We start from the raw sequence: 14,175 nt of genomic DNA on the forward strand, positions 1-14,175 counted from the left end.
CAGGAGACCAGGAGACATGTAAACAAGGAGACGAGGAGACCAGGAGACCAGGAGACTAGGAGACTAGGAGACCAGGAGACGAGGAAACCAGGAGACTAGGAGACTAGGAGACCAGGAGACCAGGAGACTAGGAGACTAGGAGACCAGGCGACGAGGCGACGAGGAGACGAGGAGACTAGGAGACCAGGAGACCAGGAGACCAGGAGACGAGGAGATGAGGAGACGAGGAGACTAGGAGACTAGGAGACCAGGAGACTAGGAGACCAGGAGACCAGGAGACGAGACTAGGAGACTCGGAGACTAGGAGACCAGGAGACGAGGAGAAATGTAAACCAGGAGACCAGGAGACCAGGAGACTAGGAGACCAGGAGACCAGGAGAAATGTAAACCAGGAGAAATGTAACCCAGGAGACCAGGAGACCAGGAGACCAGGAGACTAGGAGACTAGGAGACTAGGAGACCAGGAGACCAGGAGACTAGGAGAAATGTAAACCAGGAGAAATGTAAACCAGGAGACCAGGAGACCAGGAGAAATGTAAACCAGGAGAAATGTAAACCAGGAGACCAGGAGACGAGGAGACTAGGAGACTAGGAGACTAGGAGACTAGGAGACCAGGAGACCAGGAGACTAGGAGAAATGTAAACCAGGAGAAATGTAAACCAGGAGACCAGGAGACCAGGAGAAATGTAAACCAGGAGAAATGTAAACCAGGAGACCAGGAGACTAGGAGACTAGGAGACTAGGAGACTAGGAGACCAGGAGACCAGGAGACTAGGAGACTAGGAGACCAGGAGACCAGGAGACTAGGAGACTAGGAGACCAGGAGACCAGGAGACGAGGAGAAATGTAAACCAGGAGACCAGGAGACCAGGAGACCAGGAGACATGTAAACAAGGAGACGAGGAGACCAGGAGACCAGGAGACTAGGAGACTAGGAGACCAGGAGACGAGGAAACCAGGAGACTAGGAGACTAGGAGACCAGGAGACCAGGAGACTAGGAGACTAGGAGACTAGGAGACCAGGCGACGAGGCGACGAGGAGACGAGGAGACTAGGAGACCAGGAGACCAGGAGACTAGGAGACATGTAAACCAGGAGACCAGGAGACTAGGAGACATGTAAACCAGGAGACCAGGAGACGAGGAGACCAGGAGACCAGGAGACCAGGAGACCAGGAGACTAGGAGACATGTAGACCAGGAGACCAGGAGACCAGGAGAAATGTAAACCAGGAGACCAGGAGACGAGGAGACCAGGAGACCAGGAGACTAGGAGACCAGGAGACGAGGAGACCAGGAGACGAGGAGACTAGGAGACCAGGAGACGAGGAGACCAGGAGACTAGGAGACCAGGAGACCAGGAGACTAGGAGACATGTAAACCAGGAGACCAGGAGACCAGGAGACTAGGGACTAGGAGACCAGGAGACCAGGAGACGAGGAGACTAGGAGACTAGGAGACCAGGAGACTAGGAGACATGTAAACCAGGAGACGAGGAGACCAGGAGACCAGGAGACCAGGAGACCAGGAGACCAGGAGACATGTAAACCAGGAGACCAGGAGACTAGGAGACTAGGAGACTAAGAGACCAGGAGACGAGGAGACATGTAAACCAGGAGACCAGGAGTCTAGGAGACCAGGAGACTAGGAGACCAGGAGACCAGGAGACTAGGAGACCAGGAGACTAGGAGACTAGGAGACATGTAAACCAGGAGACCAGGAGACATGTAAACCAGGAGACTAGGAGACATGTAAACCAGGAGACCAGGAGACTAGGAGACCAGGAGACCAGGAGACTAGGAGACGAGGAGACGAGGAGACATGTAAACCAGGAGACCAGGAGACTAGGAGACCAGGAGACCAGGAGACTAGGAGACCAGGAGACCAGGAGACATGTAAACCAGGAGACCAGGAGACTAGGAGACCAGGAGACCAGGAGACCAGGAGACAAGGTGACTAGGAGACCAGGAGACCAGGAGACTAGGAGACATGTAAACCAGGAGACCAGGAGACTAGGAGACATGTAAACCAGGAGACCAGGAGACTAGGAGACATGTAAACCAGGAGACTAGGAGACTAGGAGACCAGGAGACTAGAGACCAGGAGACCAGGAGACTAGGAGACTAGGAGACCAGAAGACCAGGAGACTAGGAGACATGTAAACCAGGAGACCAGGAGACATGTAAACCAGGAGACCAGGAGACCAGGAGACTAGCAGACCAGGAGACCAGGAGACCAGGTGACATGTAAACCAGGAGACCAGGAGACTAGGAGACCAGGAGACCAGGAGACTAGGAGACCAGGAGACCAGGAGACCAGGAGACTAGGAGACATGTAAACCAGGAGACTAGGAGACATGTAAACCAGGAGACCAGGAGACTAGGAGACTAGGAGACCAGGAGACTAGGAGACTAGGAGACCAGGAGACTAGGAGACCAGGAGACCAGGAGACTAGGAGACCAGGAGACTAGGAGACTAGGAGACCAGGAGACATGTAAACCAGGAGACCAGGAGACTAGGAGACCAGGAGACTAGGAGACCAGGAGACTAGAGACCAGGAGACCAGGAGACTAGGAGACCAGGAGACTAGGAGACCAGGAGACCAGGAGACAAGGAGACTTGGTAACACAATTCCCTCATGTGTGCCTGTAGACATTGTTTTAATCTCTTGATATGTGAAGAGTGAGTGAGTGAGTATGGTTTTACGCCACTTTTAGCAATATTCCAGCAATATCACGACAGGGGTCACCAGAAATGGGCTTCACACATTGTACCCATGTCGGGAATCGAACCCGGGTCTTCGGCGTGACGAGCCAACGCTTTAACCACTAGGCTACCCGACCGCCCCTGATACGTGAAGACATGAAACAGGAGGTCTACATACACTGACAGCACTGTACACTGTACACACCGTGTTTGGAACCAGGGGGCTTAGCACCACTAGCAACACTTTCACCACAAGACAAACACACCCAACACTCTGCATGTGTGCTCACATACACCACGTTGGGAACCAGAGGGCATAGCACCACCAGCAACACTTTCACCACAACAAACACACCCAACACTCTGCATGTGTGCTCACACACACCACGTTGGGAACCAGAGGGCATAGCACCACCAGCAACACTTTCACCACAACAAACACACCCAACACTCTGCATGTGTGCTCACACACACCACGTTGGGAACCAGAGGGCATAGCACCACCAGCAACACTTTCACCACAACAAACACACCCAACACTCTGCATGTGTGCTCACACACACCACGTTGGGAACCAGAGGGCTTAGCACCACCAGCAACACTTTCACCACAAGACCAACACACCCAACACTCTGCATGTGTGCTCAGTCAGGTAGTAAGTATGTTTTCTACCCAACTATTCCACCACATCCCAGCAGGGGACACACAGACTGAGCATCCTACAGGTCATGGATTGAACCCAGATCTTCGCTATGACCGAGCTGCTACTCCACCCGCTGGGCTATTACAGCACAGACTACAGCATCAATTGACATAGTGAGTGAGTTGGGTTTAACACCACTTTGAACATATATTGTCATATCACAGCATGTCAGCTTGGTGTGGGAGGAAATCCCAAAATGATGCAGGTCGCAGACGTTTACCATTTTGATGAAACCCACAAGCATGGTATGGTGCTGACAAACCTAGAAACAAAATCAGGGGGAACTGGAATGTCAATGTTTCTGGCACAGCCCACCCCGTGCCCCTCCCTGTCAGAGTGTCATGTGACCCATAACAGGGGATGTTGCTCCCTGCAAGGACAGAAACTGACCGACTCGTGTGGACAGCCCCACCATGGTGTCCCGCTTCTTCCAGTAGCTGATGTCATTCTTGAACGCCAGGAAGTCGAACAGCAGCTGAAACAGAAAGTGAGTGAGTGAGTGAGTGAGTGAGAGTAGGAGTGAGTGAGTGAGTGAGTGAGTGAGTGAGTGAGTGAGTGAGTGACAGTGGGATTACACCGCAGTCAGTCATATTCAAGATAGAAAGTCAGGACCAGGATAACCAGTGACTGAAAGCATGAGCATTGACTCCATGATATGTGTTATTAAACTTTGAATAATAGTAATGTCCGGGACTACGTCATCTGGGCCCAAGTGACTCACTGCAGCCACCATTCCTCCACCATTGTCTTCATTCGTAGCAAAGATAAGTATTTTAAAATGCTCAAAGAATAGTCTGACATATACAGATATATGGAAGGCGGCACTGTACACCGAGGTCTACGTACATGGAAGGCGGCACTGTACACTGAGGTCTACGTACATGGAAGGCGGCACTGTACACTGAGGTCTACGTACATGGAAGGCGGCACTGTACACCGAGGTCTACGTACATGGAAGGCGGCACTGTACACTGAGGTCTACGTACATGGAAGGCGGCACTGTACACAGAGGTCTACGTACATGGAAGGCGGCACTGTACACCGAGGACTACGTACATGGAAGGCGGCACTGTACACTGAGGACTACGTACGTGGAAGGCGGCACTGTACACTGAGGACTACGTACGTGGAAGGCGGCACTGTACACTGAGGTCTACGTACATGGAAGGCGGCACTGTACACTGAGGTCTACGTACATGGAAGGCGGCACTGTACACAGAGGTCTACGTACATGGAAGGCGGCACTGTACACTGAGGACTACGTACGTGGAAGGCGGCACTGTACACTGAGGTCTACGTACATGGAAGGCGGCACTGTACACTGAGGTCTACGTACATGGAAGGCGGCACTGTACACAGAGGTCTACGTACGTGGAAGGCGGCACTGTACACTGAGGTCCACGTACATGGAACGGCACTGTACACAGAGGTCTACGTACATGGAAGGCGGCACTGTACACAGAGGTCTACGTACATGGAAGGCGGCACTGTACACTGAGGTCTACGTACATGGAAGGCGGCACTGTACACTGAGGTCTACGTACATGGAAGGCGGCACTGTACACTGAGGACTACGTACGTGGAAGGCGGCACTGTACACTGAGGACTACGTACGTGGAAGGCGGCACTGTACACAGAGGTCTACGTACATGGAAGGCGGCACTGTACACTGAGGTCTACGTACATGGAAGGCGGCACTGTACACTGAGGTCTACGTACATGGAAGGCGGCACTGTACACCGAGGTCTACGTACATGGAAGGCGGCACTGTACACTGAGGACTACGTACATGGAAGGCGGCACTGTACACTGAGGTCTACGTACATGGAAGGCGGCACTGTACACCGAGGTCTACGTACATGGAAGGCGGCACTGTACACTGAGGACTACGTACATGGAAGGCGGCGATGGTGAATGTGAGCAGCAGGAAGTTCAAGTTGGTGTCAGCAAATATCCCCTTGATCTCATCTGTGTCCTTGTCTGTGAAGCCTGCAAAGGTGAGAGAGGTCATGATGGATCAACTCACCAAGTTTCAAAAACAAACCACACCAGATGCAGTAAACACACCAGATACAGTAAATACATCACACCAGATACAGTAAACACACACCAGATACAGTAAACACACCACACCAGATACAGTAAACACATCACACCAGATACAGTAAACACATCACACCAGATACAGTAAACACATCACACCAGATACAGTAAACACAACACACCAGATACAGTAAACACACCACACCAGATACAGTAAACACACCACACCAGATACAGTAAACACACCACACCAGATACAGTAAACACAACACACCAGATACAGTAAACACACCACACCATATACAGTAAACACACCACACCAGATACAGTAAACACACCAGATACAGTAAACACACACCAGATACAGTAAACACACCACACCAGATACAGTAAACACACCACACCATATACAGTAAACACAACACACCAGATACAGTAAACACACCACACCATATACAGTAAACATACCACACCAGATAAAGTAAACACATCACACCAGATACAGTAAACACACACCAGATACAGCAAACACACCACACCAGATACAGTAAACACACCACACCAGATACAGTAAACACACCACACCTGATACAGTAAACACATCGCACCAGAAACAGTAAACACATCACACCTGATACAGTAAACTACCACACCAGATGCAGTAAACACACCACACCTGATACAGTAAACACACCACACCAGATCCAGTAAACACACCACACCAGATGCAGTAAACACATCATACCAGATACAGTAAACACACCACACCAGATACAGTAAACACACCACACCAGATACAGTAAACACATCACACCAGATACAGTAAACACACCACACCAGATACAGTAAATACACCACACCAGATACAGTAAACACATCACACCTGATACAGTAAACACACACCAGATACAGTAAACACACCACACCAGATACAGTAAACACATCACACCAGATACAGTAAACACATCACACCAGATACAGTAAACACACCACACCAGATACAGTTAACACACCACACCAGAAACAGTAAACACACCACACCAGATGCAGAAAACACATCACACCAGATACAGTAAACACATCACACCAGATACAGTAAACACACCACACCAGATGCAGTAAACACATCACACCAGATACAGTAAACACACCACACCAGATACAGTAAACACACCACACCAGATACAGTTAACACACCACACCAGAAACAGTAAACACACCACACCAGATGCAGTAAACACATCACACCAGATACAGTTAACACACCACACCAGATACAGTAAACACACCACACCAGATGCAGTAAACACATCACACCAGATACAGTAAACACATCACATCAGATACAGTAAATACATCACACCAGATACAGTAAACACACCACACCAGATACAGTATACACACCACACCAGATGCAGTAAACACATCACACCAGATACAGTAAACACATCATATCAGATACAGTAAATACATCACACCAGATGCAGTAAACACATCACACCAGATACAGTAAACACATCATATCAGATACAGTAAATACATCACACCAGATACAGTAAATACATCACACCAGATACAGTATACACACCACACCAGATGCAGTAAACACACCACACCAGATGCAGTAAACACACCACACCAGATGCAGTAAACACACCACACCAGATACAGTAAACACATCACACCAGATACAGTAAACACATCACACCAGATACAGTAAACACACCACACCAGATACAGTAAATACACCACACCAGATACAGTTAACAGACCACACCAGATACAGTAAACACACCACACCAGATATAGTAAACACACATCAGATACAGTAAACACACCAGTTACAGTAAACACACCACACCAGATACAGTAAACACACCACACCAGATACAGTAAACACACCACATCAGATACAGTTAACACACCACATCAGATACAGTAAACACACCACACCAGATACAGTAAACACATCACACCAGATACAGTAAACACACCACACCAGATACAGTAAACACACCACATCAGATACAGTAAACACACCACATCAGATACAGTAAACACACCAGATGCAGTAAACACACCACACCAGATACAGTAAACACACCACACCAGATACAGTAAACACACCACACCAGATACAGTAAACACACCACATCAGATACAGTAAACACACCAGTTACAGTAAACACACCACACCAGATACAGTAAACACACCACACCAGATACAGTAAACACACCACATCAGATACAGTAAACACACCACATCAGAAACAGTAAACACACCACACCAGATGCAGTAAACACATCACACCAGATACAGTAAACACATCATATCAGATACAGTAAACACACCACACCAGATGCAGTAAACACACCACACCAGATGCAGTAAACACACCACACAGGTAAAAGTAGACACCCACCCAGGTTGTTAAGCATCTTGAAAGACTCAAGGACATTTGTCCACATTCGCAGTTTTCCCACCGAGATCGAAGAATAGGTGATTGTGAGCGGCATCTCAGTAGACGTCTCGTTGATTGGCTTGAAAAAAAATATTACACCAACTTATTTTACAACAACCATGTATGTTTTTTTGTTGTAATGCTTGCTTGTTTAATGTTTAGCGCCACACTCTGCAATATTCCAGCTATATAACAGCAGTCTGTGAATAATCGAGTCTGGACCAGTCAATCCAGTATCATGAGCATTGATCCACGCAATTGAGATACGATCAATCAAGTCAGCGAGCCTGACCACCCGATCCCATTAGTCACCTCTTATGACAAGGATAGTCACCTTTTACTGCAAGCATGGGTTGCTGAAGACCTATTCTAACCCAGATTTTCACAGATAACCATTTATGTGTCATAAACACTCCATCCAATTTACTCATGCGAAAATACTGCTATTTAATTCCTAGTTTGTACTTGTGTGCCCAGACTTGGCACAATATACTGAACACAAACAAGGAGAACAGGATGGCCCATCAGTTGTCATGGTTACACAAGTCACGTGAGAGACAAGACACACAAATAATGATCAAAAGAAACAGAGACTTACAAGCAGGTCCTTCGTCCTGAAGCCAAGTTCATCGATGAACACGATGGGGAGGTAATCTCCTTCTGGTGATGTTCTGAAAGTACATGTGTAAACAGGGGTAAGCACACAGCATCAATGTTCATCTTATTGGAGCTGTATTGGATGCTGTACCTACTCTTAGTCTGTCAAAGTAAAATACTCCAAAGGGCCAAAAGAAATTGATCAAAATTTCTCCCAATTCTTGTTTGAATGCCAAGTATTTTCAGACATTTGAGACAGCAGAAAATAGTCTGACAATTTCTCCCGGCTCTGTGTGTATCTGATGATCTGATAGAATACTCATGAGGTGTTGTCGATCTTTAGATTCTAGAGATTTATTTGTTTTGATAACAGAATAATTATTTCACACATTCCATTATATTAATAATCTTGGCAATGCATAGGGAATTAAATAAGATAACATAATTCATCTGAAAACTTATTTCTGTTCCAGGCTTTTCTACATATATTTTTGCTTGTTGTTGGATGTCTACACACAGAGAAATGAAACTGCCACTGACTTAAGGTATTTGTACACCTCCCCTGGAATGGCGCGCCGATCAAAGGGGATGAGGTCGGCCATGACGTTGATGGTGACCTTCTGTTTCCAGTGAGTCAATGTCTTGTCCGGCACCGTCTTGCCGACATCATCGCCACTCTGTCACAAATACAAGATCTATCGTAGTGCCAACATCTCACATCCTTCTGTTGTCAACTTCCTGAGTCAAGGGAGTTATCTGACCATTAAAGTCCAGTTTCCACCCTTGCCGAACTAGGCTGGAATTCCAGAGTTATATTTTGGCTTGAACATCTGGTTCATAAACAATCTGGATTTCAACGTACAGATTTTAGTCGACTGAAGGTTTTGCAAAGCATGTGTACCGCCATTGAGCGTCGACAGATATTTTTCAAATCTTTTCAGGTTTTTAATCAACGTGTGCATGTGAATTGATGACTGTTTTATTACAATACAGATCTTGATTATCGATGAGATCATCTTGACTGGGTGCCGCCATTTTGTTTGAAGCAATTGCAAGTGATATGAGAGGTGGAATCTGATTGGTCAGTAGAAGGGACATAGAACGGACATAAGTCGTAATAGCCACAGGTGGCGCTTCGATTGAGCCTGGAAATTCCAACCTAGTTCGGCAAGGGTAGAAACAAGACAGTCAGTAAACTCCCTTGCCTCAGGAGGATGTCTGTCGTAAACATATTGTGTACATTTAGTTTGGGATCAGTCTGTTGTATCGTATCGGAGTAAATCACTTGATTTTAATGAGATTTTCGAAAAGAAGACCCTATCTTGACAAGCCTGATATAAAACATTATAGAGTGCATGTGCCCTTGATGTTGTGTGGAAACCGGAATTTCCCAGCATACCTCCTGCTTCCTGTCTCCCAGCAGGTTGATGAACTGAGCCTGGGGAAGGGCATATGCTGTTATCTTTGTCGTGTGGTGCGTCGCGTAGCTCCCGAACAGTGAATTGTGTCCCACAGGGTAGACGAACGCATGCAGGAACAGGGTGCCGTTCTTGCGTGTCTTGGATGGAATCGATACATTTACAGTCCTGAAAACAAGTACAGATATGATATTTACAAAAATATGGAGTCATTGTGTCCCATGGCCCTCGTACTGATCCCAAATAGCAGCAACATCCTAATCATATTGTGAACATGATTTGTTAGCGGAATCATCTTTTAATAGTGTTTTAGGACAAAATGATGTAATTTTGCCGCCCCGAGACAATGTTGAATAGCACCACACTTGTGGAACTAAAAATCTCCTTGAATTCTTGCAAGTTTAATGTGAAAACATCACAGTTCCTGGAGGCCATATGTCTCCCACACCAGACAGGCGCCATTCAACCACGGACACAAGTCGCCAACAAACTCGGCGACTACATTGTGTTAGCCATTGTACTGGAGGACAAAGAGAATGACCACGCAAGCACTTGTTACCTGGTTTGGTATTGTTTCAGATACAATTCTACGAAAGTTGCCATGGAGAACTTGTTCTACACCTACGTCTCTACTTTCTCTTCCATGGAGAAGTTATCACACCTCCAGACTAGGTCAAGGTCACTCTCTCTGACCCGATGTTCCTTCATTGAGGTGAACACCTTCAGCTGAAACAAAACAATCAGACTTCATGTACTGGTCAACTTACTTGGAATCCATCAAACATTCCAGCACACTTTCGCTTTCCAATGTTTTTGCTATTGAGTAAAGACTCTTTTTCTATAGACCACCATGATTGGTTCATCTTAATAACTTTCATGGGATAACAAACTTGTTTCCATCTTGTGTAAATCTTATAAAATCAGATGACTTCAAAGGCTGTTTATATTGCAGTCTGAACGAGTATTTGTTTTTTTCATTTATGATGACGGATCCTGAAAACTATTCTCTAAATGTCAGCGTTTTCTATCTCATTCCATCCTCGATTATACTCTATATTACATGATGCCATATATCCAATATTACAACATGCTATTTACCGTATTCGACATAATAAGCGCCCAGGGCGCTCTCAAAGTTAGAATTAGGGGGCTCTTATTAGAATATTATTTTGGTGAAAAACAACCGAGTTGAAAGATCGTAAATTTCGTGGTTTATGCTGACAGCCTGAAATGTGTATATACGACAGATATATTTTTTCCAGAATTTAATTTCCCACAATTATGAATGCCTATAAGATACGTATTATACACGAATAAATAAGTCCTGTGTACATTGATCAATCGGAAGGGGTGCTAATTGGGACTGTTCACTTGCCAATATATTAGAAAATATTGCCGTGGGCGCTTAATAGAGCAGGGCGCTTATTGCGTCGAATACGGTGCCATTCACAACAATACCCTTGTTTCTGAAGTGTCGTCCATCTCTCTTGTCACTAACTTGACACAGAATTATTTCCTGTCCTGAGCTTGAAATCAACTACCAACTACAACTTGTCTGACCGAGCTCTCTATATTTTTAATCAAATCAGAAAACTGTTACAAATGAAACATCAGTTGGAAAAGATATATTGCTGGGAAGAAAGACAGGGGTGGAATTATTTTTGTTAAGAGAAGTTCCAGTTGTATTTGCGACAACACAAAAGACAAGTCAAGCATGGTGGTATCTGTGCTAGTTTCAGTCATGACAAAACAGTGTCATTTGATTGGATGTTTATTGTTAGTATCACGCCATTCAACACGGATACAAAATAAAGACTTGGTTGTGCATGGGTCCAAGGTATTTATAGAATGGCAATTTAATACGCTTGAAAATCAAGGAGGCCTCATTCATGATCGATCAATACTCAACCATTGCTTGTTTTTTCAGAGATCAAGCTTGAAGTAGTTTGTTTCTTGTTTAACAGCAATATTTCAGCCATATGATGGCGGTCTGTAAGTAATTGAGTTGGACCAGACAATCCAGTGATTGACATCATGAGCATCGATCCTTGCAATTGCTATATGATGACATGCATCAACCAAGTCAGCGACCACCCAATCCTGTATGTCACCTCTTGCGACAAGCCTGGGTTGCTGAAGACCTATTCTAACCCGAATTTCCATGATGGGAGACAAGCATGGCTTGCTGAAGACCTATTCTAACCCGAATCTTCACGATGGGAGACAAGCATGGCTTGCTGAAGACCTATTCTAACCAAGCTCTTCAAGGGTCTTGAACTAGTAACCAGTTTCCACAATTACTTTGCAAAGTTGATTTCCACTTGCTCTGTTCTGTACCGATATGGTCTATGGTCTCTGTCCTGTGCTTACCTCCAGTGTGGGGTTGCGCTTCATGTAGGGGTGGATACAGGCCCCCCTGACCGTCTCCACGCAGGGGGTGGGGTGGAAGAGGGTGTACAGCACCCACAGGGAGTGACCAATGTAGGCCAGGAAGGCGATCGCAATAATCCACGTCAGAGAAAACCCCATGTTCTCTCATCAAGTTTACCTGAAAGAAGATTGATAATACGCTGGCAGTTAGAAGCTGAAGTATCGATGACGACAGAGCCGACTTACGGATTGTTTATTATCTCTGACGGGATGTTTAGATACATGCAGATGCTCAGTTAATTGTCCAGCATTTGTCATTAAAACACTGCATTGAAACGAATAAAGACACTGAAATCCACAAAACTAACAGACCAATTTACTGTTCACCAGCCTGCAAGTTTAACTAATAGTCCGAAGTCCCAGTCTAGTAAACTTGTCTTCAGTCTAGGAAGCTCAGCAAACAGTCCATATAATAAAATCAAAATCTACTGAAAATGTTTGGTATGGTAGACTGAAAGTTTCTGCACCAGACTATTAATTTGTACTGCCGAAGACGCACTATTGACATAATCTTACAAGTAAAGAGGGAAAACACAAGGGTGGAGTTAGGACCTAACATCCAGATAGCACAGCTACTCATAGTTCACACACAACTAACCAGTTCACACACAACTAACCTGTTCACACACAACTAACCTGTTCACACAAATAACCTGTTCACCTCGGATAAGAAACATTTCGATCGAGACACAAATCAGGATATTTCACCTTCTCATTAACGAGGTGAAACAAAAGTAATTGTAGAGACAACGCTCCTTTGTAACCGACGCCTATTAGAGACGCGCGCTAATTTAACCCCGGCGCTTATTAGAGGAACTACGAGTATATCAGTCGGCTAGAGCCGCCTCCAGCAGCCAGGTGGCGGTGTTCACAACGAAACTAGTCCGTTTTATTTCATAATTTTTACAACATGTAAATTAACAGTGAAACATATCTGGTTCTACCTACCCTACATGGCCATATTAATATTAGCCGTAACGATCGGCCGACGAGTCTTAAGGGGAAGTAAGTTTGATAACCGACTGTGGAAACTGGACCGAAGGCTAGATTTTAGAATGAAATTTTCACATGGTCCAGACACGAAAACCTAAAACTTCTAAATTTTCAAAAGCCACAAAATGTGTTGACTCAGATATATAAAATGCATTCACCACGTGTGTCTGTATGATGTTATCGGGGAAGATGTAAACACAACAGTTGTGTAGTTGCAGTCGATGGGCATGTGTTGTCAGCCATTCGTGACCCGGCACGCCGCACAGTTTTCACTTCCGGGTTCAGAGGCAAGTGGGCGTGGTTGTTGCTGACTGACAAATGGCGGCTGATGCTTCGAATGTTTCAGTGGGTGTACTACCGGCGGTATCTATTTAAATACTCCAAAATATTTCTCTTCACAATGGTATTGATCACTGTTAACAAAATTCACTTGCTTGATAACGGTGTTAGAACCTTATACACCGAAACGTCGCCCCTAATTGTAATAAAGATGTTGTTCATCCGTAAATTCTTATCCTTACTTAGTACTCCGACTTCTAAATGCCTATCAAAGAAGTTAGTGGAAATGTCATCTATTATCTCCATGGATTACTCGAGTCGACACCGAGACACGTCATTTTTATGGAAATTGTATTAGTGATGATAATATTTAACCCAAATTGTTTTACCCAATTATAATCCATTACTTTCTCGGAGAATATTTCATAACCGTAAGAGCTCAAATATATTTCACATGGCTGTGTTATATCTGAAACAACGAGGTGTTTTTCGAGGTGTAGTAGATTATTTTAGCCAAATTGTTTTAGAGAAATATATATCCATAA

The 14,175-nt window shown here is 45.4% G+C and overlaps 1 protein-coding gene across 1 annotated transcript in view; it reads right to left on the reverse strand.

The window, feature by feature from the left end:
* The window catches only part of LOC124152184 (cleft lip and palate transmembrane protein 1-like protein), a 32,414-nt gene extending 18,803 nt beyond the window's left edge, over window positions 1-13,611 (reverse strand). The window contains exons 1-9 of the mRNA XM_048404013.1: window positions 13,510-13,611; window positions 12,299-12,476; window positions 10,554-10,654; window positions 9,910-10,096; window positions 9,051-9,187; window positions 8,512-8,584; window positions 7,875-7,992; window positions 5,303-5,397; window positions 3,799-3,883 (exon numbers count right to left, since the gene is read on the reverse strand). Coding sequence (XP_048259970.1) covers window positions 3,799-3,883; window positions 5,303-5,397; window positions 7,875-7,992; window positions 8,512-8,584; window positions 9,051-9,187; window positions 9,910-10,096; window positions 10,554-10,654; window positions 12,299-12,457 — 955 coding nt within the window. The 5' untranslated portion in view covers window positions 12,458-12,476; window positions 13,510-13,611. The remainder of the gene's footprint in view (window positions 1-3,798; window positions 3,884-5,302; window positions 5,398-7,874; window positions 7,993-8,511; window positions 8,585-9,050; window positions 9,188-9,909; window positions 10,097-10,553; window positions 10,655-12,298; window positions 12,477-13,509) is intronic.
* Between the last annotated feature and the right edge of the window lie 564 nt (window positions 13,612-14,175).

The sequence above is a fragment of the Haliotis rufescens genome, unplaced genomic scaffold (genome assembly GCF_023055435.1).
Source record: "Haliotis rufescens isolate VD_foot unplaced genomic scaffold, xgHalRufe1.0.p SCAF_30, whole genome shotgun sequence".
NCBI lineage: Eukaryota > Metazoa > Mollusca > Gastropoda > Lepetellida > Haliotidae > Haliotis > Haliotis rufescens.